Raw genomic sequence first — 27208 nt, 5'->3', positions numbered from 1 at the left:
GTGTGAGAGATAAACGCACGTGTGCGTAGTCCCATAAACATCTTTCTGTCTACAGTGCTTGTAACTTTACCTAAACTGGGCCAAATTTCTTATCATTTTGATGATTCCAGAACCTTGCAGTACACACCAATAGTTATGCTAGATGATCAACCTTTTCTGATCGATTCCACAACGTTTCTTTCACAATGCAATCGCACGACCATAACTGGTCTTTATCTTTAATTAATCAGGGCTGTCAACTTTGGGCACTCCAGCAAAGCATAGAGAGTCAATGGTAATGCGTACTGATTGACCCCTAGCGCTGAACTAGGTGCTAATAAGTACTCTAGACAGCAATTGCAAACATGGTAGTCAATACACACATGAGGGGTTTTTCGGCCATTTAAAGACAAAATCCTATTTGTTGGACTCTTTAGGGTAGAGCGCCCGGTATTCGGTCACTAAAGGGGAAATCGCTAATATTTTGAATTCTTACCTCTTTTATTTGGCAATCTACCCATCAAAAGAAAAGAAGTTTATTCCTCTAACAGGATTTTATAGTCACTTAAAATTCTAGAAAGATGATAAGCAAAATACTTCCAAAAGAAGGCGGAGCATTTTTCTGCCCAGCATTCGGTCGCGCCGAATAGAATTCGGATTCAGATTTGTTAAGTATCGCAAGCTCAAAAGTATCTCAGTGCATGCATCATATCACTGAAGTCAGATCCTATAACACCATATGCTATACCAAAGCCAGAACCATTGAGAGTACAAGCCCGACATTGCTCAAGCTTGTGGCATAATTCCGGAAAAAGTCATATTATCCATGTTTTCAGGCTTCCTGGATTAAGATTAGCAACATTATTACATACTGCACATATATGCTAATTAGATTATTATGCTAATTATGCTAATTATACTACATATAAATGGAATATCTTCTCATGAATTAATGATTAGTCGTTCAAAATTGATTTGCAATGTTGCATTGCACCATTTTCAGGCTTTACATGTATATAGATAAACAATGACAATGAAGTCCATACATTGTACATATGCTAATTATGCTATTAAAGACAATTGCATTACTTGGAATCAAAAACTGGTGCCATAAATGAATTCCTCGTCATAGAAAACCCTTGAAAATTTGTATTATTGTTTCAAGCTTCCTGGATTGAGATTAGCAACATTATTTCATATTGCACATATGCTAATTAGATGATTACGCAAATATGTCTATTAAAAAAGTTGCCCAAGGTTGCCAAGCTGGCAACCAAGCTGAATTTACTTAAATACCCATCTAGAACACAAATCAACAAAAGAATCTTGTACTTATCAACTTTTCCAGGTCTGAAAAACTTCTACAGGACTATGAGCGTTATCATTGTTATTACGCAAGTGTGGAAGAACATCAGATCAAACGTGTTCCTGAAAATATGTCATGTAACATCGTAAAAATCTGGGGTAGGATTTTTACGCCACATGTTCGTGTAGTCCCTTATAAATCTTTCTGTGTACAGTGTTTGTAACTTTACCAAGACTTAGCCAAATTTCTTATCATTTTGATGATTCCAGAACCTTGCAATACGCACAAATACTTATATGCTAGATGATCAACCTTTTCTGATCAATTCCACACCGTTTCTTTCACAATGTAATCGCATGACCAGAACTCAACTTCATCTTTAAGTCGTTTAAATTCAAATAATCAAAATAGAAACAGAATAGAATAGAAGCAGAAAAATCAGACAAACCGATCAAAGAAAGTTTGAGCAAAATGGGAAACTAATTTTAAAAAAAGTTATGAATTTGTAATGACATGAAAAACTTTGAAAATCACGAGACAAATCGGCAACTCACTCATGAGTCTGTGACGTCATTGCCTCGCTATCCACTAATTGTTTTCTTTATATGGATAATAAAAATTTCCCATTTTCCCCCTATGAATATTATTTCTAAATAGCTAGTGATCACGTTATCTCTAGAACCGATGGATGGATTACTGCCAAACTTAGGTCATCGATGTATCTTGCTGAGCCAATGAACTGATTAGATATTGAGGACATGAGGTCAAAGGTCATTGGGCTCATTATGAATGCAAAAATAGCTTGTGATCGCATTATCATTAGAACCAATAGACGGATTACCATCAAACTCAAAACATGTATTTATCTTGCAGAGCCAATGAACTTAGTAGATTTTGGGGTCTTGAGAGTACTATGTCCCTTTTGCAGCCAACCTCAAATTCTGTAGAACTTTGCAGGAATTATAAATATGTCATGTATGTTCTATCTGTGAAATTTAAACGTTAGCAGTGTCCTCATATTCAAATTATGCAAGGAAACCTGTTTACTTGCTAGACTTCACTGTCAGACACTATTGAGTGACTGACTGGCTTTTTTTCTTCTTTGGTAATAACATACATGAAAAGAGTTGTAAAGGGTACATGAGCATTTGTCTACATCAATAACCCACTTCTTGTGATGGCCAAGATTAAACTGATTGAATCTTTGCGCAGCATAAAACGTATGACCATTCGGTACAATTGTCTGAAAATCAAGACTATTACTTTTGGGCTCTATAGCCCTAAAGTCGATTTGACAACTAATAGTCATTATTTTCCCACTTGAAGACATTTTCAAGCCCCCAACTTTTTTAGGGAAGTTCTAAATAAGTATTATCTTTCAAATGCAGTTGGAATTTAACTTTTACATTTTTGGGGCCTGCAAATGGGACATACTGTAGTACCTTTAATAGATTACAATTAAACTTGATTTTGAAAAATTGCTTCTGTTTTGGTTAGTGAAATCACTCTATGGGGGAAGCATCATTTTCGCCTGCGTGCAGTCGAAGTTCCATCTAGTTTAGGTTGGTTTTATATATTCTGGCAATACACCAATTATTTTTTGAGGTGACTGATACATTTTTAGTGTGGTAATTGGTTTGTTGTATTATTCTCTGTTTGCTTTACAGCTTGAAATGGGCATGAAAAACCATGAGATAGTCCCATCAAACTTGGTTGCATCAATTGCCAATCTCCGTCACGGAGGATGTCATAAAGTCCTAAAGGAACTTGTCAGGAATAAACTCATTGCTTGGGAGCATGGAAAAGGTAATTAAGGGGAATGTGCTGAGGTGAACAGGTTCATAATGCACTTGTTAAGGCTCGCTTAGACATGACGTGGCAAAACCTCAGCAATTTTTTTAAATTATGACGTAAGATGCTTCACATAACAGACCTCCCAACCTTTCGGCTTTATTTTTATTTTTCTCATTTTCCACTTTTGTCTTTTATTTTACAACTCTGAACTAACAGGTGTTTGGTATGTACTGACCCCTATAACTATCAATCCGAATCCATACCTGCCTATCCCTCCCCCCCCCCCCCCCCCCCCCCCCCCCCAAAAAATATGCATATAATAATAAAATAATAAAAATAAGATAATAAAAATAAAATGTGAACAAGGGCCTGGTTTGCAAAAACCAAAATATTTCACTCTGTACATGTAAGAGAAAAAGAAAGAAAGTGTGAGTCATGTCTATCTAATTCCCAGTCAATATTTTGTTTGAAAGATTTTGTTTTACTGCAGATGTGATATCAGAAACATGATATTCTTAAAACGTTGAAGGGTCTTGTATTCAAATACATGTAGCATAAGGGTTGTAGAGGAAGTCATGAGTTACAAATTTGTTTTTGTTGTAATTATGCAAATCAAACTGCATCAATTCTGAATTTTGTTTGACAATACCTTGTCATGAAGTAGACTTACTGTGTATTGATGCATCCTGTTGTCATATACAACCCTTACCTTATTCATAGATCTTTAAATGTAACGAATGAGCATTTGCCTTTTTTATTGTATACATTATATTATAGTAATAATGACTACTTTGAGAGATATACCGGTAGTTGTCTTTATACGCTCAAGGGGAGGTTACAATTGTGCTATTGCCCGAGGCGTGCCGAGGGTAATAGCACAGAACGTTTAAAAACAACTATGTCTCAAATATTAAAGCAGTAATTATTACCTTTATATACCAAAAAAAAGAGTCAGCTTATGACACCACCTTGGCTTTTCTCTAGTTTATCTGCACAGTTGTTTTTTATGAGTGTATCTATGGGCGTGTTCACACTGCAGTGAGATAGCGCGGTCTATCGTAGCACCCCCTTTTTTGAGAGGTCCTGTTGCCATGACGCGCGACTTCATGAGGTCAGAGCGGTCAAAGACTTTGCGCGCTATTACGAACTAGGAGTGTTGACCGCTCGGACCTCATGACGTCATGCGTCATGGCAACAGGACCTCTCAAAAAGGGGGTGCTACGATAGACCGCGCTATCTTACTGCAGTGTGAACACGCCCTTTGAGAGTTAGACTAGTCTAGATCTAGCCTCTAGGAATCTATGTAGCATTTTCCTCCTAGGCCTAATTCCTTATAAGTTTTGAAGCTGTTGAATGTCATAACATCAATAAATACCTTGTACTGAAGACCTAAAGGATCATCCAAATCAAGCGAACCTTGGATTTTTTCCATGTCTTCTGCTGAGATAGCTGGTTTGTGAGTCACAACTCCCTTTCCTTCTTGTTTAAGCATTGCTAAAAAACACTTAAAAACTCTTGTTGAAATGGAAAAAATCTTCATGCTTAATTTATGATGTCGACATGGTTAGAATAGAGGAAATGATGCTGAAGTCTGAATCTAATAGTTAACATTGACTTCTTCAGGCCTAGAAGGTCTAGGCCTATAGCACCAGCATAAAACTTTTGGAGTAGGCCTAGATCTAGGCTTAGATCTACGTTGTCCAGCTCCGAATTTGGAAGTTTGTTTACGCTATCCAGGTCTGTGTTGATAACTTGTAGGTAGCCTAGATCTAGACCTAATCTTTGAATATTTTTATGGAGAATTTCACGTACCCTTTTGGTGTTCTTGCTGTCAGCAGAATTAATCAAGTCTTGCAATTGATCATCATTGAGAAGTTGAAATCTAGGAAGAGTTTCTTCAGCCATTTTTGCCTTATTTGGAAACTATAAGTAGAATCTAGGCCAGATTTAGAAGTGCGATCGACATCGCCGGTACGGTCGTCTTATTAAAAAATCTAAAAATCAAGCACAATGTATAGTCTCTGCGCTCGCTCAAACCAAATTTTAACACGTGAACCAATGGGTATTTCATCAAGATTGAACTATTTTCCCGGAAACTGGAATTTTGTCGGGATTTTACTGATTTACTCTAGAACTATTTCATAGGTTTGGCATTTTTTGTTTATTTACGGGAATGGCTAAAACCACGACTGCAATTTCGACCAATCAGATGGCTGGATTTCTTAAGTGAGGTATATAACTCATGTTATATGGTACACGTTTTAAAATCTGGTCTGAGCGAGCGCGGATACCACACATTGTGTGTGTGCGAATTGGTCGCTAGCTTAGTTGTTTTTTTTATGTCGATCGCACTACTAAATCCGGCCTAGATTCTACTTATAGTTTCCAAACAAGGCAAAAATTGCAGAAGAAACTCTTCCTTGATTTCAACTTCTCGATGATGATCAATTGCAAGACTTGATTAATTCTGCTGACAAGAACACCAAAAGGGTACGTGAAATTCACGATAAAAACTGTTAGACATTTGTTCTTGTTCTTGTGTGCGTATACGTTTAAGTCGCTACAGCTACAACACGTAAACTTCTACTACGAATTATGACATTGTTGCATATCTTAAATTACCATTAACGTTATGAATTGGGGCGTAACGCATTTGAAAGCACAGAATATATGCTATTTTGTGCAGTAGAAATCATTTTTGGGGAACTTGTAACCCCACTGCCTTTTGTTCTTGAATGTTGTTACGCATTCACTTTCTGAGACAAAAGTCTATGGCAGATACCATAATTTTGTGTTGATACATGTGCAGATAAACCAGAGAAAAGCCAAGGTGGTGTCATAAGTTGGACTCTTTTTTCAGTATATAAAAGTAATAATGACTGCTTTAATATTTGAGACATAGCTGTTTTTATACGCTCTCGGGAAGGTTACGATTGTGCCATTGCCCTCGGCATGCCTCGGGTAATAGCACAATTGTAACCTCCCCTTGAGCGTATAAAACCAACTATGTCTCTCAAAGCAGTCATTATTACTATACTATCAAACCTCTTTTGCAGTATCTGGATATCGGCTAACCTATCCAGGGTATGACTATCTTGCATTGAAAGCTCTTGTTGCACGAGATGCAGTGGCATCAGTTGGAAATCAAATAGGAGTTGGCAAGGAATCAGGTATGTGCCATATGACCTGTTGTTATCTGCATGATGAATTCATAATTCATATTTTATTGCACAAAACATAACTGTATGAATGTTACTAACAAGTACAAGCAGTAGAATTCATGCATACAATAAAAAGGTTGGTTGATTGGTTGGTTTGTTTTACCTGACTGTTAAGAAAGCATGTGTTTGCGTGTAAGTAAGCATCCAGGGGATGAGGGCTTCAAGTTCTCTCCAAGGGGCTGGGAATTGAGGATTAATGCCTTACCAAAGGGCACTAGGGCATCAAATGGTGTTCGAACCCAAGACCATTGAGCCATCAATGAATGTATGTTTTAAAGGACTAAGAATAAGAACAACATTGCCATAGCTGCCAACTATTTAAAAAAAAATTGTCATTGTATAGGAAATCAGACCCTCTGTACGAAATTACGAATGCACCTTCAAGAATTATGAATATGATCGCAAATATGAATGCATGCATTGAATACACACATAATACATACCATAATGGCAAACTCATGAGGTAAAAAATAAATTTGTTAGTACCTTGTCATCAATGTAAGGTTAGTAGATGAATTTATCTTCTTTCTTTACATGGCATCATCATCAGGCCAAAAAGGTAGATATTCTGTTAGAAAGACAGAAAGGAGGGAAAGAAGAGAAAGGAACACCTGCACAGCAGGTTTTCTTTATTGTTTCTTCACTCAACAATACATCTATATTACTAATACGCAAAATCGCCGCGGGGGGTCCAAACGGGTACAAAACGGTTCCTCAAAAACGTCTTTCCCCGACCCCGCCCGCCTCCGCCGTGGCGCGGGGAGGGCGGCACAATTCCACGAGGTCTGTCTCCCGTAACCCGCGTGCCACCTCGACCCCGCGATCGACGTCCATGCCGTTAAACACGGTTTCGGGGCGGCCGGGGAGGACGGGCGGACGAGAGCACGGCGGGCGTCGCGGATTGCGAGGAGGCGACGAACCCGCGAGAGCGAGTCGGCAAGGCGTGCACCCGCCCTCTGTCTAATTATCAAAGAGAGACGAAGAGACACACGATGGACGAGAATCCACTCGCGTCAACGGGTGTAGCAAGTCTCATTGAAAAAGCTGCGGCATATCCCGAGTAAGACCTCTTGCTATAGGGTTCGCTTTGTAGCGTGTAAGAGAAATACACATCAACAGACGACTCACCCGGGTGAGGGGATGTAGCCAATATGTATCCTCAACGGGTTGAGCTTACCCGTGCTATGCGTCTTTCTATAGGATATGCTTTGTAGTACGTGTATTACACGCTCTCAGGTCACACACATGCACACACCACAGTCGATTCGAGTCGAGGCGATTGCGACAACTGGCGCAAACCATGGACCTATTTTCACGTAAAATCTTTACTCTGAAAATAATTATACAAATTCTGTGATCTATGCCAACATAATCATAGTCCAAGCTTCTGTTTTATTGGTCTTTTCATGAAAACTACATCGAAATCACTACAAGAATAGCGCAAATAGATCTGTGATAGTACGCCTTCACGTGACAGTTCAGTTGCAAACTGCCTTGAGTCCACAGTGTATTGCCACGGCAGCTGAGCGCCGCTGTCGGCGGTGCTGTCGGAGCTGAGTGTGTGAGCATGGAGTAGCGGTGACCGGAGTACGTAGCCAGGTCTGTCCGTGGGTGTGAGGAGAGTCTAAACAACACTTTGAAATTGCTATTATTGCCCCGATTTCAATATAGTTTCGTGAATAGATGTATGAAACCTGGGCTTGGATTGTGATTATTCTGGCCATGTATAGTTGTATACTGAATTTCGATAATCATTTTTCACAAGAAAATCAGACGGTCGTCATGGTCGTTTAAAAACATAATACTTTTAGTATGATACAGTTCTTGCATCAAATCAATTTTAAAGTATGGGGGGGGGGGGGGGTCAGGTAACTCAAAGCGATTTGAGTGCAGGCGTGGTGTCCACGGGTACAAAGGGCTGAACCCCCGAAAGCTCAGGGGTTTTAGGCATTTAATTACGGTCAGATAAGCATATTTTTAATGCCTTATTCGTGACACTGGCAGGTCGATCACTAATTGGCGTGGGGTCCATAGTAGAGTTGCGTACCAACTACGCTGAGCTGAGAGTACGCTGGCCTACGTTACTATACCCTGAGGGACGCAAAAAAGTACGCAAGATAGACGCAAACAATTTAATATGTTTAACAAAATTCACGGCCTTTTTTTACGTAACACTACGCTACTAAACTAAACAAACTGCATCTTTAAATGAATTAATGAAAAATTAGCCCAAGAAAAATGAGCCCCCGAAAGATAAAAAAAAGTAGCCCCCAAAAATTTTCCCAAAATTTGATATAGATCGAGTCCCCGAAAAAAAAATCTTTCACTGGATTCTACGCTCACAGTCCCACACACAGTCGAGTCAATTTGTGCACGAACCGTCCGATTTTTCGCGTAAAATCTTTACTTTGAAAATAATTATACACATTTTGTGAACAATGCCAACATAATCATAATCCAAGCCTCTGCATATGTAGTCTTTTCATGAAACTACATTGAAATCACAACAATAATAATGGGAATAAATCGTAATTATCGAGATCCTATCTGACATAGTTTGTTTTACGATGCGCCATTCATGGTCAAACAGCATATATTATAAAAATTCTCTATATAAAGATAATCTTAATTTTTTTTTGGTTAGCACATAGGCCTCTATCTATCTATCTATTTGGCCCCCTCCCCTAGAATCCCGTGGATTTTCCACGGGTCCTGCTAGTTACTATATATATCTAGATTTACAAATTCAACATACACAATCAACTAACAACGACCAGTGTAAAAAGTTTTGGAATGACGAAAAATGGACTGAAGGGGAAAGAAATGCAAAGACTCAGAGACGGACAGAGAAGCTCAACTCACACTCATAGCAATCGCTCACTGGGCTAGAGCAGGTGCAGGTAAAGCACTCAGCAGCTCCTTCACTCAGTTGTCATACGTGGTGCATAATCCCATTCACAACACACATACTGTAAATCTCTGTGTATAAGACGCTTCCCCTAGGGGTCGAGAAAAAAAATCATGTACTTTAAAAAAAAAAAAAAATATATATATATATATATATATATATAGGAATTGTTGAAAGTGTCAAATTAGAGCCTGTGCTTTGTGCTTGCAGACTTCTCATGCACTCCCACTAATAAATGAATTTATTTCAATGTCGTTAAAATACTGCTTGATTTTTATAAAGTTAAACATTTATTGTGTTTTAATAATAAACAAAAATTATCACATTTGCATTTTAGATATTTACATTGTTGCCAATGACAATGATGAACAGTTGGCACTCAAGTTACATAGGTAAGATGAATGACTTTAATTTATGTGCTTTCTTTCACTTTATGATTGCATTCCTGTTGGGGAAAAAAAAAGGATAATTCCTTTGTTGATGGAAAAGAAAATTCCACTCACATAATTTAATACTTGTGTATCGAAATATTTATGGTTGACATTAGGAAACCAAAGAAATGTTCTTAATATTTTTTTTTTTTTTGGGGGGGGGGTTACAATTTAAAGGCTCATAAAATTTCCTCCGTGTAAACTACATATTCTGTTTGATGTTACTCTTATGTAACACTATCATTGTGATCTTAATTGTACTGTATTTGTTTTTTGTTATGCAGACTTGGGAGGACATCATTTCGCAAGCTGAAAGAGAAGCGTGACTATCTTGGGAAGAGAAAGAGCGCATCTTGGCTTTACTTGTCTCGTCTGGCTGCTATGAAAGAGTTTGCATTCATGAAGGTTAGAATTCAAAATATTCAAATTATTCTGCTTTATGAGTTTCAACGACTCTTGTATCTGTTGAGGAAATTATTGTGTGATATTTTTCTAATGTACTGAAATGTAGAATATAGTTATTTTAGTATTCATTTATTGCATATTTATGTATTCATTCATTCAATTATGAATGATTACATCAGTGATTGGATGGACAGCTGAAAACATTTTTTTGGATCCTGATTTATACCAAACAAATTGGGGCACAGCCAATCAGGCGCGGATCCAGGATTTCTTAGGGGGGGAGGCCCAAATTTGAAATTATGCGAGCCAAATATTGGTACGTAATGGTGACCAGCAGTGACGTAATGGGGGGGGGTGGGTGCAGGGAGAGGCGAGTTTTTCCCCTACCTCCTACGCGAAGCGCGGAAGCTTCGACATTTCAATAAATTATTAAAGAAAGAAGGCGATTCGTTGTACCGTTCCCAAAAATAATCCTCATCTGAATTATGTTTTCCCCCCCTCCCGCAAGCTTTTACGTTTCATTAAATCATTAGAGAAAGAAGACGATTCGTTGTGTCATTATCGACTCTTCATCTTCGTCTAACTTCAGTTTCCCCCCTCCCGCGCAAAGCGCGGAAGCTTTGACGTTCCATTAAATTATTAGAGAAAGAAGACAATTCGTTGTACCGCTCACGAAAATAATCCTCGTCTGAATTTATTTTCCCCCTCCTGCAAGCTTTTACGTTTTATTAAAACATTAGCAAAAGAAGACGATTCGTTGTACCGTTATGACTTTTAATCCTCTTCTAAATTCAGTTTCCCCCTCTCGTGTGAAGCTTTTACGTTTCATTAAATCATCAGAGAAAGAAAACGATTCGTTGTACCGTTCTCGACTCTTGATTCTGTCTGAATTTCAAAAATGTTCTTTGTCTACTCCCTTTTCTTCCTACATCCTCTTTCTTTTCACTCCTCTCTTTTTTGGGGGACCACCCTCCCCCCCCCCCCCCCTGGCTATGCACCTGCGGTCAGATGAACATATGTTGATACCTCGTGCGCCACTGGAAGCTCAGGGGTTTAAGGCAATAATTTACGGTCAGATTAGCATTCAGGGGTCCGCCTTAGGGCCATTGGTGGGGTCCAGGGGGCAGAGCCCCGGAAGTTCAGGGGTTTTAGGCATTTAATTACGGTCAGATGACCATAATTTTGATACCTAACTGTGACACTGGCAGGTCACTAATTGGCGTGGGGTTCAGGGGGCAGAGCCCCTGGAAGCTCAAGGGTTTTAGGCACTCAATTACGGTCAGACGAGTATCAAGGGGCCTGCCTTAGGGCTCTTGGTTGGGTCCAGGGGGCAGAGCCCCCGGAAGCTCAGGGGTTTTAGGCGTTTAATTACGGTCACATGAGCATTTTTTGATACCTTATTATTTTGTGACACTGGCAGGACAATATTTGGCGTGGGGTCCAGGGGGCAGAGCCCCCAGAAATCAGGGGTTTTAGGCATTAAATTACCGACAGATGAGCATCTAAGGGCCCGCCTTAGGGCCCTATAGGTGGGATCCAGGGGGCAGGGCCCTCGAGTTTTTGGCATTTAATCATTGTCAGATGAGCATATTTTGATACCTCATGTTAATGTGACACTGGCAGTTACATGTAACTATTTTTTCTTTCTTGCTCTCTTTCTTTCTATTTCTCTTTAATATATTTTTCAAAAAGAGTGGGAGGGGGGGCCTCCAGGATTCCGATCCCCGCCGTTCTGTGGGCCCTGACATGTAGGCATCTCAAGAAGTATTTTCTTGCCTGGCTGTAAATTTAGGAATTTGTCATTTTTCAACAAATACATAAATAGTATAATTTACTTAAAAGTGAGGAAAAATCTCGGAAAATTATGTCATTTCAGCATTATATGTAAACCACCGTTATGGAATTAAAAATAAACCACGTTTGAATTTTATTTCCCCAAAGCCCCCCCACCCCCGATCTACACCTTGTTGGCAGGAAAATTGCAACTGATATCCTTTACCTTTCTTCATTCTCTTTTTTCTTCTTTCCCTTTCTCTCCTCTTTCCCTTTTTTCCCTTTCCCTCCTCTTTCCCTTTCCCTTCTTTTCCTTCTCTCTCTCTCCTTTTTTTTTTTTTTTTTTGGGGGGGGGGGGGGGGGGGGGCCAAGGCCCGCTCAGCCCCCTCCAGGATCCGCGCCTGCTGCCAATAGAAAAGCTATAGTTATGGTTTCCGTTGTGGGTACCAGAAACCTTCCAGTTTGGGTTTTTTGGTCCAGCTCTGTTCGGAAGTTGAATTTGTGAAGAAGACTGGCAAAAAACCTGTAAAAAGTTATGTTATCATGTATTACATGATCAGCGGGAATCTGAGCTTTAAAAAGCTTTTATTCTTCTATTTATTTTGTTCCCTAATAAGTCTGTACAAGGCCAGTATATTCCATGTCCTCTTCAGACATTTCCTCCAATAAACGGAGGTGAGTTGATTTACATTAAAAATCAAGTTTTTGTCTCGCCTGCGTAGCAAAAAGCGAGACATAGGCCCCGCTTTTCCGGTGACGGCGACGGCGGCGGCGGTGGCGGCCGCGTCAACATCAAAAACTTAACCTAAGGTTAAGTTTTTGAATTTTTGATATAATTTTTAAAGTATTGGTTCTTAGTCAATGAAACTTTGACTATAGGGTAATCAAGTATCCCCAATCATGTGAGTAGAATTTCAGATCACAAAGTCAAGGTCAAAGGTCATTTCAGGTCAACAGACTTGGACTATGTTGTAGCATCATCATCGAAAACTTAACCTAAGGTTAAGTTTTTGAATTTTTGATATTATTTTGAAAGTATAAGGTCTCAGTCAATGAAACTTGGACTATAGGGTTATCAAGTCTCCCCAATCATGTGAGTAGAATTTCAGGTCACCAAGTTAAGGTCAAAGGTTATTTAAGGTCAACAAACTTAGACTTTGTTGTGGCATCAACATCAAGATTTTCAAAATGCTTCTTTTTCATTATTTTTCAACCGATTTTGATTCTAATTGTTTCATATGATAGGGCTAGGAGGGAGATTTAAAATTTCTACACTGAATCGTGAAATTCATTATCTATGCTAATTTATGCAAATTTATTCGAAATCACAAAAAAGGCTTCCTCTCCTTCATTTGTCGACCGATTTTGATTTGGTTTACTTTATATCGTAGAGCTAACTTTGGTACACTAAACTTCTACACAGAATTTTGAAATTGTTCTCCATTAATTAATTATGGTAATTTATGCAAATTTATTCCAAAAATAACAAAAATTGCTTCTTTTCCCTCATTTCTTGACCGATTTTGATTTGGTTTGCCTTATCTGGTAGAATTAAATTTGGAACACTAAACTTCTACACAGAATTGTGAGATTTTGCTCCATTGATTATGTATGGTACTTTATGCAAATGAAATGAAATTATGTCCCTTCCAGGGCTTCAAATTTTTATTTTTTGACCAGTTCAAAAGTGTACCACATAAAATTTAAGATATTTGTTGTTGCAAGATGCGGATGAGCGCTACTTTATTGACGTTCTGGTTTATCATATTGAATTGCGTTATGCAGGCGAGACCGCCGAGAGCGTTTCCCTTGTTTTCAAACATTGCTTGTACATTCAAGAGAAATTTGTCTTTGCAGCATTTCCAGCGCTAAATCACAGTTACTTACCATGTGCTGTAGATCAGGCAGCTTGGTGGGACCATGGACCTATTACGAATGGACATTCATCGTTTTCTTAATGAATTCATTGTGATTGTCTCCGTCAACGTCGTCTCAATAACATTCCCTACATGTTTCATCACTTTGATCTCATCATGGTCGCCGCCAAAAAGCCGGGACCGAATCAAGATAGTGATTTTACATATGTTAATCTACATGTACATGCGCAGAAGATAATAACTCGCCTAAATCATGGAAAATCGATGTGCAGTTCTGGCTTATAATCGTAAATTGTTGTTCCGTGTACTGTACATGTATTTTATTTGGAAAACATGTTGATATTACCACATAGAGGTTATTTTTTTTATCTTTGGGTTGTGATTTAAAATCCCGTTTCCCCCTATTTCCTCATAATATTCCAGAGTTACAAAGCACAGGGCTTATAAAGATCATGGCCTTCTAACTGTTTTATAAGGTCATGGGTAGTGCTGTAATCAAACGTTTAACCGTCCGGTATCCGACCGCCCATGGCGGATTCCGTTTTCAATTGGACGGTTTCGTTTTCCCGATTTTTAAAAAAAAAAAAATTTAATTTTTTTTTTTTTTTTTTTTTTTTTTATATATTTTTTTTTTTTTTTTTTTTTTAAAGTTTCGATTTATGCCCCTCCACCTGGCGCTATGCCTGGCAATGTCTCCCAGCTCAGTAATCTGTGTGTTGACTCACCACACCAAAACTAGAACAACACTCCAATTTGTCTGTCATCTTGGTTTGAAAGTAATCTTTGTAATAGATCTCATCATTTATGTAGTTTACAATAATAATTCATCCAACTTTTACACAAGGTTCTGTCCTAGGTCCTCTACTGTTTTTAATTTACATTAATGATCTTACACATTCTTCTAAAAACAACATTGTTACTATTATTTGTGACAAGTTCACAAGCACAAATCGGCCCCTTTAAATGCACCTCGCAGTTAAATGAAAGTTGCCGACAGAGTTGGTAAAAAAAAAACTTAAAAAAAAAAAAAAACGATTTTTTTTTTTTTTTTTTTTTTTTTTTTTTTTTTTTTTTTTTTTTTTAAATTTTTTTAAAAATCGTTTAACCGAAAACCGTCCGGTTTTGACTGGCGGTTAAACGGAATTGGAGATATCCGTGATGTTACAGCACTAGTCATGGGTGTGTGCGAATCAGTAATAATACATTTCATATCACCAAAATCGTCTGCTTTTCAACTTTGCTGCTCCCCATTGGAGATGCTTTCATTTAAGACACACTCATACAGAGCACACCATCCAAACAAAACCCAAGAGAGGGAAACTGCTCCTTTGTCAATGACCAAAAATTCTTACGCAGTCGTTATTGTTAAAACAGCTGAATGTTCTCATTAAGATGCACATAATCAGAAGGCGGTGACTATCATTGGATCAAAGAAAGAGTCACGTTGAATGTCCATCCGTAATAGGTCCATGGTGGGACATAGCGTTGTTGATCCTAACATCACAGTGAGATCAGTCTTGACAGCGCTCATAATAGTATCGTAACTTGTAGGTCAACTGTCAAAGCTTATCAGATATTCCTGTTTTCCGATTCTGGGTATGGGAAAAAAATTAGCAAATTTTCCGGTAGGTTCCAGTCCAGCCTTTTCTCTCTATCTCCCAGCACTTGTTATTATTTTAACTTCAAATGACAAGTTTAAAGCCTTGCTATCATTTTAATTTTGATTAGATGCCAAGGTTCAGCAAGTTCACTTTCTTATTTTTTCACAAAAGTGTATCATAATGTTTCATTGACTATAAATAATTTTTCATTGAATTTTCCTCCAGGCTTTGTATGACCATGGCTTTCCTGTGCCAACACCAATAGACTTCAGCAGACACTGTGTGGTCATGGAACTAATGAATGCATATCCATTGTAAGTACATGTTCCATTGCCAGTTTAACCCTATTTTAACTGGGCTATTTCAGAGCGGGTTTTTACTGGGGGGGGGGGGGTCAATTTAACCCCATTTAAGATCTTGGCCGTTTCACAGCTGATCGCCGCACAAATTTGCATGCATGTCAAGTGAAGCGTATAGAACACTATGGTTATTTCAATTTTTTGAAAAATTCACTCATTTGCATATTTATGGTAATTTATGCAAATAAGGTAATAAAATTCACACTTTCATATTTAAGCATTCTTTTTAAAAAAAAATTGGAAGAGCCAGGTTATTCCTTACGTTATCTCTTGTTTTGATAATTTCTTATGTATTTTGTTATTTTTTTAACTAACCCGTATGTCTTTTATTATTATCCCCTCGCCGTCCGTCCGTGCGTCCGTCCGTAACAAATTTGGTTTCCGATCGATAACTTAATGTTTGACGGATTTTAATGAAATTTTATATGAAGGTACATGGTATCAAAACACAGCCTAACTTCAATTTTTGAGTATGTAGGTCAAAGGTCATAGCTCATTAAATATGCAAATCTGGTTTCCGATCCATAACTTAAGTATTGTTTGACAGATTTTAATGAAATTTTATATGGAGGTTTTTGGTATCAAAACAGAACCTAAGTTTGATTTTGAGTATGTACGTTAAGGTTCATAGCTCATTAAATATGCGAATCTGGTTTCCATTCAATAACTTGAGTAATGTTTGACAGATTTTATGGAAATTCGATATGAAGGTACATGGTATAAAAAAAAATGTACAGCCTAAGTTCGATTTCTGAGTATGTAGGTCAAAGGTGAAAGGTCATAGCTCATTAAATATGCAAAAACACCTAATTATATACATGTGAAAATGTGGTTAACTTCCTTGCCTATTTATATAATAGTATAGTCCAATGGAGGTAACTTGTTCTGGGGTATATAGGCCATTTGTACCCTGCGAGGGGATGCTACGCTTTGCGTTGACTTGTTTTTGTTGTTTTATTTCATTTCTAACTACAATTTAACTATTTTGACCCCAAAACAAACTCCTAAATTTTAAACAAGACTAAATAATCATTGTTTTATCTCTTTTTAGGAAAATGATATTTCCATGTTTTGTACACAAATAAAAAAAACAATCAATTTTTGGGCTGACATGCAAAGACAAAAGGTCACGTGACTTTGTAACTATAAGTCTGATTTTCGAAAATATTATTTTAAAAGATGCGTAAGACTTGAAAGAAAAAAGTCATGAAAGGAAAACTTTACAACTGCTGCGGTTTCGGAGTAGTCACAAAATTACTACAGGGGGGAGGGGGTCAAATTGACCCTCCCCCCCCCCCCCCCCCCAGTTAACATAGGGAGTACGATGGCCATTTTTAGATATTGAAAATTAACTGAATGGTTTCTTCGTGTTTATTTATTGTTCTTTGAAATATTGTGTACATATGTTCAAATTCTTTTTTTATCATATTTTGATCTTCTGTTAATCCTATGAATAACTTGATCTTACATTAAACATGATATAAATCTTTTCAAGTTGTAATTGCTTAATTTTGCTTTTATACTTTATGAAAAATAATTAATTTTGTAGTAAAATAAATATTTGGAAATCAAATCGAATAGTATGACTGGACTTCTGAACCCAAATCTGAAGACAAGCACAATTTAAAAACCATTGCTACCTTGAAGTGAGCTTATGAATAAGCAAATAATATACAATGTATTAAGATATGTTTTAAGAATAAATCTTTGATATTAGTATGTCATATTTTATTTCATATTACCGGTATTACACTTAAACAGTGCAATTACTTTGTAATCAAAATATGCTCCAAAGACAAAGAGCAGTGCACAGATCAGATGTTCAACCAGCAATTTAGAGTAACATGTATGATTATTCATGTAATTTTTGTACTGGTCTTTTGATATGATTTTATAGAAATCAAGTTCACACATTAGATGACCCTGCCTCAGTCTACGATGACCTCATGAACCTCATTGTTAGGTTAGCTAATCACGGTCTCATTCATGGCGATTTCAATGAGTTCAATCTCATGCTCGATGATCAGGATCAAATCACCCTCATTGACTTCCCACAGATGGTCTCTACATCTCATGAAAATGCAGAATGGTAAGTAGATATAATAATAATAATAATAGTGTAAACTTATAAAACGCACACACCGTCTAGGGACGCTCATGGCGCTAGCTCAGCAATAGTTCTCTTTTATACAAGTAGAGTGAACAAATTACAAATGTAATTATGTAATTATAATCCGTTTGCTTTTAATCTCCAAATATTTAAGAAACTGCCAGATGAAAGATTGCATTAAAGAAAATAGTTGTATCAGATTATTAGATTTTGAGAGTTTTGTGTAGCTGCAAAGCGATTGTTGGATTATTTTTCTCCTCAACTGTGTATCCTAATTGAATTTTTTAAAACAATAATTGTAGATGTTTGTTATCATTATGGGACAAGACAACAAGGCTGCAGACAAAGGTGTTTACAGGAGTATCTTGTAGGAGTTTATTCTTGGACTTCTTTTCTTTTGATTTTGTTTTTCGGGTTGTCCGTCCGTCCGTCCCGTTCTCATGATCGCGTTATCTCAAGAACCAATTGATGGATTCTTGCCAAACTTAGGTCATGTATGTATCTTGGAGAGCTAATGAATTGATTAGATTTTTGGGTCACGAGGTCAAAGTGCTCATTGTGTATGCAAAAGTATCTTGTGATCGCGTTATCTCAAGAACCGATTGATGGATTCCTGCCAAACTTAGGTCATGTATGTATCTTGCAAAGCCATTGAATTAATTCGATTTTGGGGTCACGAGGACAAAGGTCACAGGGCTCATTATGTATGCATAAATGGCTTGTGGTCACTGTAGTGATAGCTACATGTAGTTTAACAGAGTCTGCAAATACAGACTAGCATGTATAACTAAATATAGAATGACCTGCAACCCATGACTCATGCCAGGTCATGTTATGAAACAATGAGTACTTGTACATGAGATGCTACAAAGATGTCTGACTGACATAGAGCCTCAATAAAGCTATACAACTTATTAGTTCAATCAAAGCTCTCTAACTGGTCTTTTATAAGAACATAATATGGTGTCAGAACTTAGCAGCCAGTGTTTGTGCTGAGCGACCCAGCCTACAGTATATATATGGAAGAATCATTGAAATCAGGCCAGTTCAATCCAATTCTTTGTGATGTGAGAGATGATGATAGGGCTTAGAGTCTAAGTGTATGTCCAGTGAATGTAGTTATGTCCATAATAGTTAGCGCTGTCGTTGTATGGATTGGAGTGCATAGTTCGGTGCCGGGCCAGTTCCAGTATAACGGGCAGTAAGCGTGACATATATGGGACATGAACATACAGAATAACTCAGTGAAAGTTAATAGTAATTGTTGCAAAGATACAAAAAGAAAAAGCTAATTGTTATGCTGTTTATGTGAGTGACTACACTAGGCAAAAAAAACAAAAACAACAAGAAACAAAATGGCAAATCTCAGTCAACCTCCTCCACTCGACTTAAAGGGAAATATTTCCGAGAACTGGAGAAGATTTAAACAGAAATTCACTCTATACAATGTTGCCTCAGGAATGTCTGAAAAAGATGAAAAGTTACAAACATCAATGCTTCTACACGTGATTGGCGATGCTGCCTTGGAATTGTATAATACGTTTGTATTTGCTGAGGGTGAGAGCATGAAGCTTGAGAAAGTGTTGAACAAATATGAGGAATATTGCATGCCGAAACGTAATCTAAAGTATGAGAGACATAGATTTTTCACAAGATCTCAGTTAGTGCATGAGAGTGTTGATCAGTACGCAACAGAATTGCGGAGTCGTGCTCAGTCATGTGAGTTTTCCATGTTGAAAGAGAGTCTTATCCAGGACAGAATTATCTGTGGTATTTTAGACGATGGTCTAAGAGAACGTTTGTTGAGGCAAGATGATCTTACATTGGTTAAAACGTTGCAAGTATGTCGTGCGGCTGAACAAACTCGAACGCAGGCTCAAGCGTTGAGTTCCGCAGGGGAAAACGCCTCAATTCCGGTAGATTCTTTCAGCAAGACTAAGAAGAAATTTCCTGGTTCAAAGTCAAAATGGTCAGAACCTCAAGGTCGTACTAAACGTGATGCATGTAGCAGGTGCGGAAACCGACATAGCAAAGACAAATGTCCCGCACAAGGTCAAACATGCAAGAAGTGCGGTAAGCAGAATCATTTTGCTAAATGTTGTAAAACCCCAGTAGCCAAGGTCAATGAACTGCAGCACTTGGGAGGTAGATTCAGAAGGTTTCATGATTTGCTCTGTTGAATCAAAAGAATCCAAGGATGAATGGATAGTTAATCTACTAGTCAATAACCAGCCGGTTGACTTCAAGGTTGATACTGGTGCTCAGGCGAATCTTCTTCCTGAGACAGTATTTCACAAATTGAAACCAAAACCAAAGCTACAAAAAGCCAAAGTGATGTTGACAGGTTATTATGAGACAGATATCCCGGTCAAAGGTCGTTGTTGTGTACAAGTTGAGTACAAAGGGATCAAACGCAATGTGCCGTGTCTAGTCATTCCTGGAAATCGTCAGCCTTTGTTAGGATTATGGTGAAACGGGTGTAACATGTTGAGAAACAAACTGAACACGTAACGGGTAAAAGTGTAGTTCAAGACTATCAAGATGTGTTTGTAGGTCTAGGTTGTCTTCCTGGTAAACACCACATCACATTGAGAGAGGACGCACATCCTGTTCAGCATGCATGTCGCAAAGTTCCATTTCCACTTCAAGATAAACTCAAAGACGAGTTAGATAAGATGGAACGAATGGACGTAATCACACAAGTTGATGAGCCAACTGATTGGGTTTCTTCTCTCGTGGTGGTGATGAAAAAGAACGGTCAGCTCAGGGTCTGTCTAGATCCAAGAGACCTGAACCGAGCAATCAAAAGAGAACACTATCAATTGCCATCAAGAGCTGAAATACCTGCACATTTTGCAGGAGCCAAATACTTCAGCAAGTTAGATGCGTCTAGTGGTTTTTGGCAGATCCAACTAGATGATGAAAGCTCCAAGCTTTGTACGTTTATCACGCCATACGGAAGGTACAAGTTCTTGAGACTACCTTTTGGTATTTGTAGTGCTCCGGAAGTCTATCACAAGATAGTGCACCAACTGTTTGCACACATTCCGGGAGTTAACACAATGATGGATGATGTGATTGTATGGGGAACTACCCAACAGGAGCATGATGACAGGTTGAGAGAGGTTCTCAGCATTGTGAGAAAAATGAATCTCAAGTTGAACAAAGACAAATGCGAGTTCAATGTCAAGAAGCTCACATTCATTGGTGACTTGATCAGTGATCAAGGAGTTCAACCTGATCCAAAGAAAGTGTCTGCTATCTTGAACATTGAGAGACCGAAATGTCGGAAAGATGTCCAACGGTTCTTGGGTATGATCAATTACCAAGGGAAGTTCATTCCAGATCTGTCGACCCAGTCAGCAGCGCTGAGACATCTACTAGACAAAAAGAATGTATGGACATGGGATCATGCACGAGAGGATGCATGGAATCAGCTGAAACAAGCTCTGATACAAGAGCCAGTCCTACATTTCTATGACAGCAAGAAACCAACCAAGCTGTCAGCAGACGCATCAAAGGATGGTATTGGTGCAGTGCTACTACAGCAATATGATCAAGATTGGGTTCCGATCGCATATGCATCTAGATCAATGACTGATGCAGAGACTAGATGTGCACAGATCGAGAAAGAATTGCTGGCAATCACATACGCATGTGAAAGATTCCATCAATACATCTATGGACAACAAGTAGAAGTGGAGACTGATCACAAGCCACTTATTCCACTGTTTGTAAAGTCACTGGGTGACTGTCCCCTACGCATTCAAAGGTTACTCATCAGGGTACAGAGATATGATCTCAAGGTCTTGTACACGCCTGGAAAGTACATGTATACTGCTGATACATTGTCCAGAGCAGTAGATCCAAAGGCTGAGTTGAATGCTGAAACTGAGGAAGATATCAGAGTCTACGTAGATGCTATTGTCAAGAGCATGCCAGTTACATCGAACAAACAAAATCAGATTGTCGAAGAGACAAAGAAAGATGATCAACTGCAAGAGCTGCTAGGCATCATCGGAGATGGTTGGCCGGAAACGAAGCAGCAATGTCCAGTTAGAGTCAGGGAATACTGGAACATCAGGAGTGAACTCTCTGAAGCAGATGGAATCATCTTCAAAGGCAGCAAAATAGTGATTCCCACTACTATGAGAAGGTTCATGCTAAACAAAATCCATGAAGGACACTTAGGCATCGAGAAGTGTAAGAAACGTGCTAGAGAAGTCATCTATTGGCCCAGAATCAACACAGACATCACTGAAATGGTCCAAAGTTGTACTTCATGCCTAATGTACAGACCAAAACAGCAAGCTGGAAGTCTACATCCTCATGACGTGCCGAACCGCCCGTGGGAAAAAGTTGCTGTTGATTTGTTCACGCTGAACAATAGAGAGTACATGGTCATCGTCGACTACTATTCACAGTTCATTGAAGTATGTACTATGACTTCAACTAGTAGCAAGGCGTGATCAACCACATGAAAGCAGTATTTGCTCGCCATGGAACGCCATGTGAGCTGATGTCGGATAATGGTCCTCAATTTGCAAGCCAAGAGTTCAAGAGCTTTGCAAAAGAATGGGATTTTCACCATACTACATCGAGTCCATATTATCCGTAAAAAAACTTATATTGAAGTCACAGCACAGTGGACAGGATATCCACAGAGCTCTCCAAGTCTATCGCAGTTCACCACTAGCATGCGGAAAGTCTCCGGCAGAACTCCTCTACAATCGTCGACTTTGATCAAATCTCCCCATGCTTGACAGTTTACTCGACAACCAGCAGGTCAATACTTGATCGGTGAAAGGAAGAAAGGAGGATCATAAGGTGAAGCAAAAAGAGCGATTCGCCAAACATGCTCGAGACTTGTCAAAGCTAAAGCCTGGAGATCATGTGATACTCCAAGACATGAAAACCAACACCTGGTCGAAACGTGGTATTGTCAGGTCTGTCCAGGATCGAAACAGATCATACCAGATCAAGACAGAAACAGGAGAGATACGTCGCAGAAACAGACGTCACCTCAGGCCAGTCCCACATCAACAACAAGCCGAGTCTATTCCACTACCAACACAGGATGACTTCGAGCTAGATGAAAGTGCAGAAGCTACAGAGCAACCAGCATCTGAAGAAAGCTCAACTACGTCATCAACCAGAACCAGAAGCGGACGAGTTATTAAACCGCCAGATCGCTTGAACTTGTAAATAAAATGAAAGCGAACTACAGAGAAAGACTTTCGCGTTTTGTAAATAGTTTATAGTTACAGAGTTCAACTTGGACTTTAAAACATAACTGCAGGATTGCATGAGCATGACACATATATTTGCATGTTATGGTTTAAAAATATAACCGGATTTAATCAGTCACTTTGATTACAAAAATCAACAGATATCACTCAACCTCAATGGAGAATTCCAGTTTCGCGAATCGCAACCTTGAAAGATATGGACTGTCGCGTAATAAGTTATATATTTGAAAGCGACAGTACTCCAGCTTTAAGGGACAGAATAATGCCCTAGTACAGTCGAGAGTGTACAGATAGTCCACCCTGTCACTCTGTACAGTTTAAGAAGTTTTATATATGTATATGTAAACCTCTTTTAAAGAAGGGAGGTGTAGTGATAGCTACATGTAGTTTAACAGAGTCTGCAAATACAGACTAGCATGTATAACTAAATATAGAATGACCTGCAACCCATGACTCATGCCAGGTCATGTTATGAAACAATGAGTACTTGTACATGAGATGCTACAAAGATGTCTGACTGACATAGAGCCTTAATAAAGCTATACAACTTATTAGTTCAATCAAAGCTCTCCAACTCGTCTTTTATAAGAACATAATAGTCACATCATTAGAACCGATGGACAGATTACCATCGTATGCAGGACATGTGTGTATCTTGCAGAGCCAATCAATTGATTAGATTTTGGGGTCACAAGGTCAAAGGCTCATTATGTATGCATAAATAGCTTGTGATCACATCATTAAAACGGATGGACAGATTACCATCAAACGCAGGACATGTATGTATCTTGCTGAGCCAATGAACTGATTAGATTTTGGGGTCATGAGGTCAAAGGTCATGGGGCTCATTATATATGCAAAAATATCTTGTGATCGCATTATCTCAAGAACCGATTGCTGGATTACTGCCAAACTTAGGTCATGTATGTATCTTGCAAAGCTATTGAATTACTTAGATTTTGGGTTCATGAGGTCAAAGGTCACAGGGCTCATTATGTATGCATAAATAGCTTGTGATCACATCATTAGAACCATTGGACAGATTACCATTAACCTCAAGATATGTATGTATTACAAAGCCAATGAACTGATCAGATTTTAGGGTCATGAGGTCAAAGATAAAAGGGTCATAAAATAGCTTGTAATCACAGTATTCTGAGAATCTGTTAATGGATTACAATTAAACTTGAATTTGAAAAATTATTTCTGCTTTGGTTTGTGAAATCGCTTTATGGCGGAGGCATCATTTTTGTGACTGCACGCAGTCGAAGTTCCATCTAGTCTGTCATCTTTTCTCTACGACTCCATGACAGTCATTATTTCATTACTCCATGGCAGTCATCACTCCGTAAAAACTCTTTGCCTCCTTGAATGCCTCTGGCAAGATGTTGAAGACATTAAAGTGTCGGTGCGTTGAGTAATCTACTCACAAGTTTTTTTTTGTTAATTGAGAGTTTTATGTTGACTTACATGTACCTGTTTGTTTATGTATTGTTTGAAGCTCACATTTTGATCATAGTATATTGATATTGTGGTTAGTTCACATTAATTTTACTTATAATTTTATTTTGTATATCTTTTCAGGTATTTCAATCGTGATGTTCAGTGTGTCGTGGATTTCTTCAACAGAAGGTTCAATTACAAGAGTGAACTCTATCCAAAGTTTTCAGATATTACGTAAGTGTATTAGGGAAAGGTTAGTTTTATTGAACGTAACAGTTGAAACTTAAGTGGAGAACTACCAACTTAACGGCTTTGCTATATGCCATGCATTTATTTGCATATTATACCAATACAAGTATAACAGTGTGAAGATATTTATATTTTTATGGCTGTTGTCACAATATAAGTGACAACATATACATTCTTGTCTACCAATATTGCTCTAATAGTCTCAATGTAAAATAATGAGAGAGTATAGTTATATGAGATATGTTTTAAACCATTACCTGTTTACCCTAAGGCTCTTGTTCCCATTGTCGTAGTAAATTTTACAACCCTGGAATACAGAATGACAAAGTATAGGATTAGAGAGCTAACCATTCTTATTAATGATTTTAATGCATTGATTTATTTTTGCTCAGATGTGAAAAAACTTTAGATGTGGATGTAGCTGCAAGTGGTTTCTCAAAAGAGATGGAACAATCACTAGAAGAGGTGAGAAAAATTGTAACAAATTTGTTGTGAAAAGATGTGAACCTGTTGTAAATCCTGAAATGGAATTTATAGAGTTGATACATGTATGTCTATTGATGCATACCAATAATATTTACAACAAAGTTTAGGGTAATGGTTTGTGCTGTTTCATGCAGTTGGAAGAAAAAGAATATGCTTTGGGATACTTTGTTATGCTTTCTCATCATAAGGTTGTACTTTTTAATATCTTAAGTTACTGTTGTGGAAACTTTTCCAATATCTGCTGTAAAGTTAATTCTTTTACCCAATCTGTATTCATTTTTCTAATATTTTTTTTCTATACAAATTTTGTACATATGTTTTTAGGTACATATCAAAAAGCGATGGTCTTTATTTGCTGATTAGTTTTGTATTCATGATACATAACATATGAGCAAATTGTATGAATATTGTGATGAATGGTTTTTTTTTTCTCCTGCAAAGGGCACTGATGCATTGAAGATGGATGGGGATTGTGAAGATGATGAAACAGATGAAGAGGATGAGGAAGAGGAGGGAGTTGTAGAAGAGATGAAGAACCCTCATGATGGACTCCAAGACAGTGGTAGTGAAGACAAAAATAGTGAAGAAGTTCAATCTATCAGGGAAGATGATACAGGTGGTATGTCAGGTGTAGGACAAGACAATGATGATCAAGAGCATTGCATTATGGTAATGGATGGGAATGAGCAAGAACAGAGTGGAAAAGAAAAAGAAAATCACAGCGATGATGACGACGATCTTGAAGACATTGGTGCATCTAACAAGCAGTACAGACCGCATAGGAGTGAGGCTAGCATGTCAAAGGCCAATGCTCACTCACTGAATGCCCGGTCAAGAAATAGCGATAGCATCAGCTCCTACACATCTACTTCCTCGACAATGAACCCTGCCCTTGTAAGGTCAAAGGTCAGGGGCAACTTGAAGAAGAAGCAGAAGGCAGCTGTAAGGCACAGGTTAGCAAGGAAAGGGGAAGCATCACAAACAACTGCAAAGAGGAGGGAAAATAGAGACACTGTTAATCAGAGTCTTGGTTCAATCTGGTCATAAAGAAAGATGTTTATAGTCATAGATACAGATATGTTTGATGGAGAAACAAAATAATACTTGTAGGTTATAAACATAAGAGAACCTAGGAAGAATCCTTAAAAATTTTGATTGAATTGTTGATACATAGACCTTCATGGTGAAAATATTTAGGAATAAAACACCTCACACGAGAGTAGAAACATCATGATTCAATGACTGATGTACCGTTATATCTGAAAAGTGTTTAGTGAATTTGTTACCAATGAGCCTTATTTATAGCGAAAAAAATTATTATCATTATCACTTAAATGTAGTAAATGTATATTCAGTAATCTGTGATGAAAAATTATCATAACAAAACAATACAGTGTATCTTTATTCAGAGATGCCGCTGAGAGTTATGAAACTTCATAGCAGAGCTTCCCCGGCATTCCGAGGGAGTTTCAAAGCACAGCTCTGCAGCTCTACTTGTCACACCATACCAACAGAATGTGCACAAAAAAAAGGATTTTTATAGTGCAGGCAGGACCATTGCCATCATAATATAGCACATACACAGCACTGATCTGTACAGTAATACACAGGGCCCTGCATGTATGCACATGGAGAAAGAGAGAGAGGAAAAGACTGAGATTTTTCTGTTTTTCTTCAATTTTTTTATTTTGGAAAATCCATTCCAGCATCTCTGTAAAATTGATACAAATCTTTGCTTTGTGAAAGATATTCTTATACTTATCATTAAATAATTTGGTTCTATGACCCTTGCCCATGTGACAATTGCTCCACAATATTTCCCAACACAAACCAAATTCCTAACTTAAACCATGGAGCCAACACTACCGTGTGAGTCAAAAAAAAGTTTACACCTAGAAAATGGCTAATTATTTTAAAAATCATCTATGAACAGTAAATTATTATACATTTTATGAGTGTTTTATCCCAACTCATTTGGTACCATTATTGTGTGGTATGTGTTCACGCTTGGATGAAC

At 38.1% G+C, this 27208-nt stretch overlaps 1 protein-coding gene across 1 annotated transcript in view; it reads left to right on the top strand.

The window, feature by feature from the left end:
- LOC579218 (serine/threonine-protein kinase rio2) overlaps positions 1 to 26820 on the top strand; it is a 43765-nt gene extending 16945 nt beyond the window's left edge. The window contains exons 2-10 of the mRNA XM_030976547.1: positions 2953 to 3091; positions 6136 to 6249; positions 9546 to 9600; positions 9924 to 10044; positions 15521 to 15609; positions 17552 to 17743; positions 24598 to 24690; positions 25098 to 25170; positions 25633 to 26820. Coding sequence (XP_030832407.1) covers positions 2953 to 3091; positions 6136 to 6249; positions 9546 to 9600; positions 9924 to 10044; positions 15521 to 15609; positions 17552 to 17743; positions 24598 to 24690; positions 25098 to 25170; positions 25633 to 26238 — 1482 coding nt within the window. The 3' untranslated portion in view covers positions 26239 to 26820. The remainder of the gene's footprint in view (positions 1 to 2952; positions 3092 to 6135; positions 6250 to 9545; positions 9601 to 9923; positions 10045 to 15520; positions 15610 to 17551; positions 17744 to 24597; positions 24691 to 25097; positions 25171 to 25632) is intronic.
- The last annotated feature ends 388 nt before the right edge of the window (positions 26821 to 27208 follow it).

This window comes from Strongylocentrotus purpuratus, unplaced genomic scaffold, assembly GCF_000002235.5.
Source record: "Strongylocentrotus purpuratus isolate Spur 01 unplaced genomic scaffold, Spur_5.0 spur5_scaffold_9, whole genome shotgun sequence".
Lineage (NCBI taxonomy): Eukaryota > Metazoa > Echinodermata > Echinoidea > Camarodonta > Strongylocentrotidae > Strongylocentrotus > Strongylocentrotus purpuratus.
Note: the sequence above shows the minus strand (reverse complement) of the source record. Positions and strands in the feature narration are given on the sequence as shown.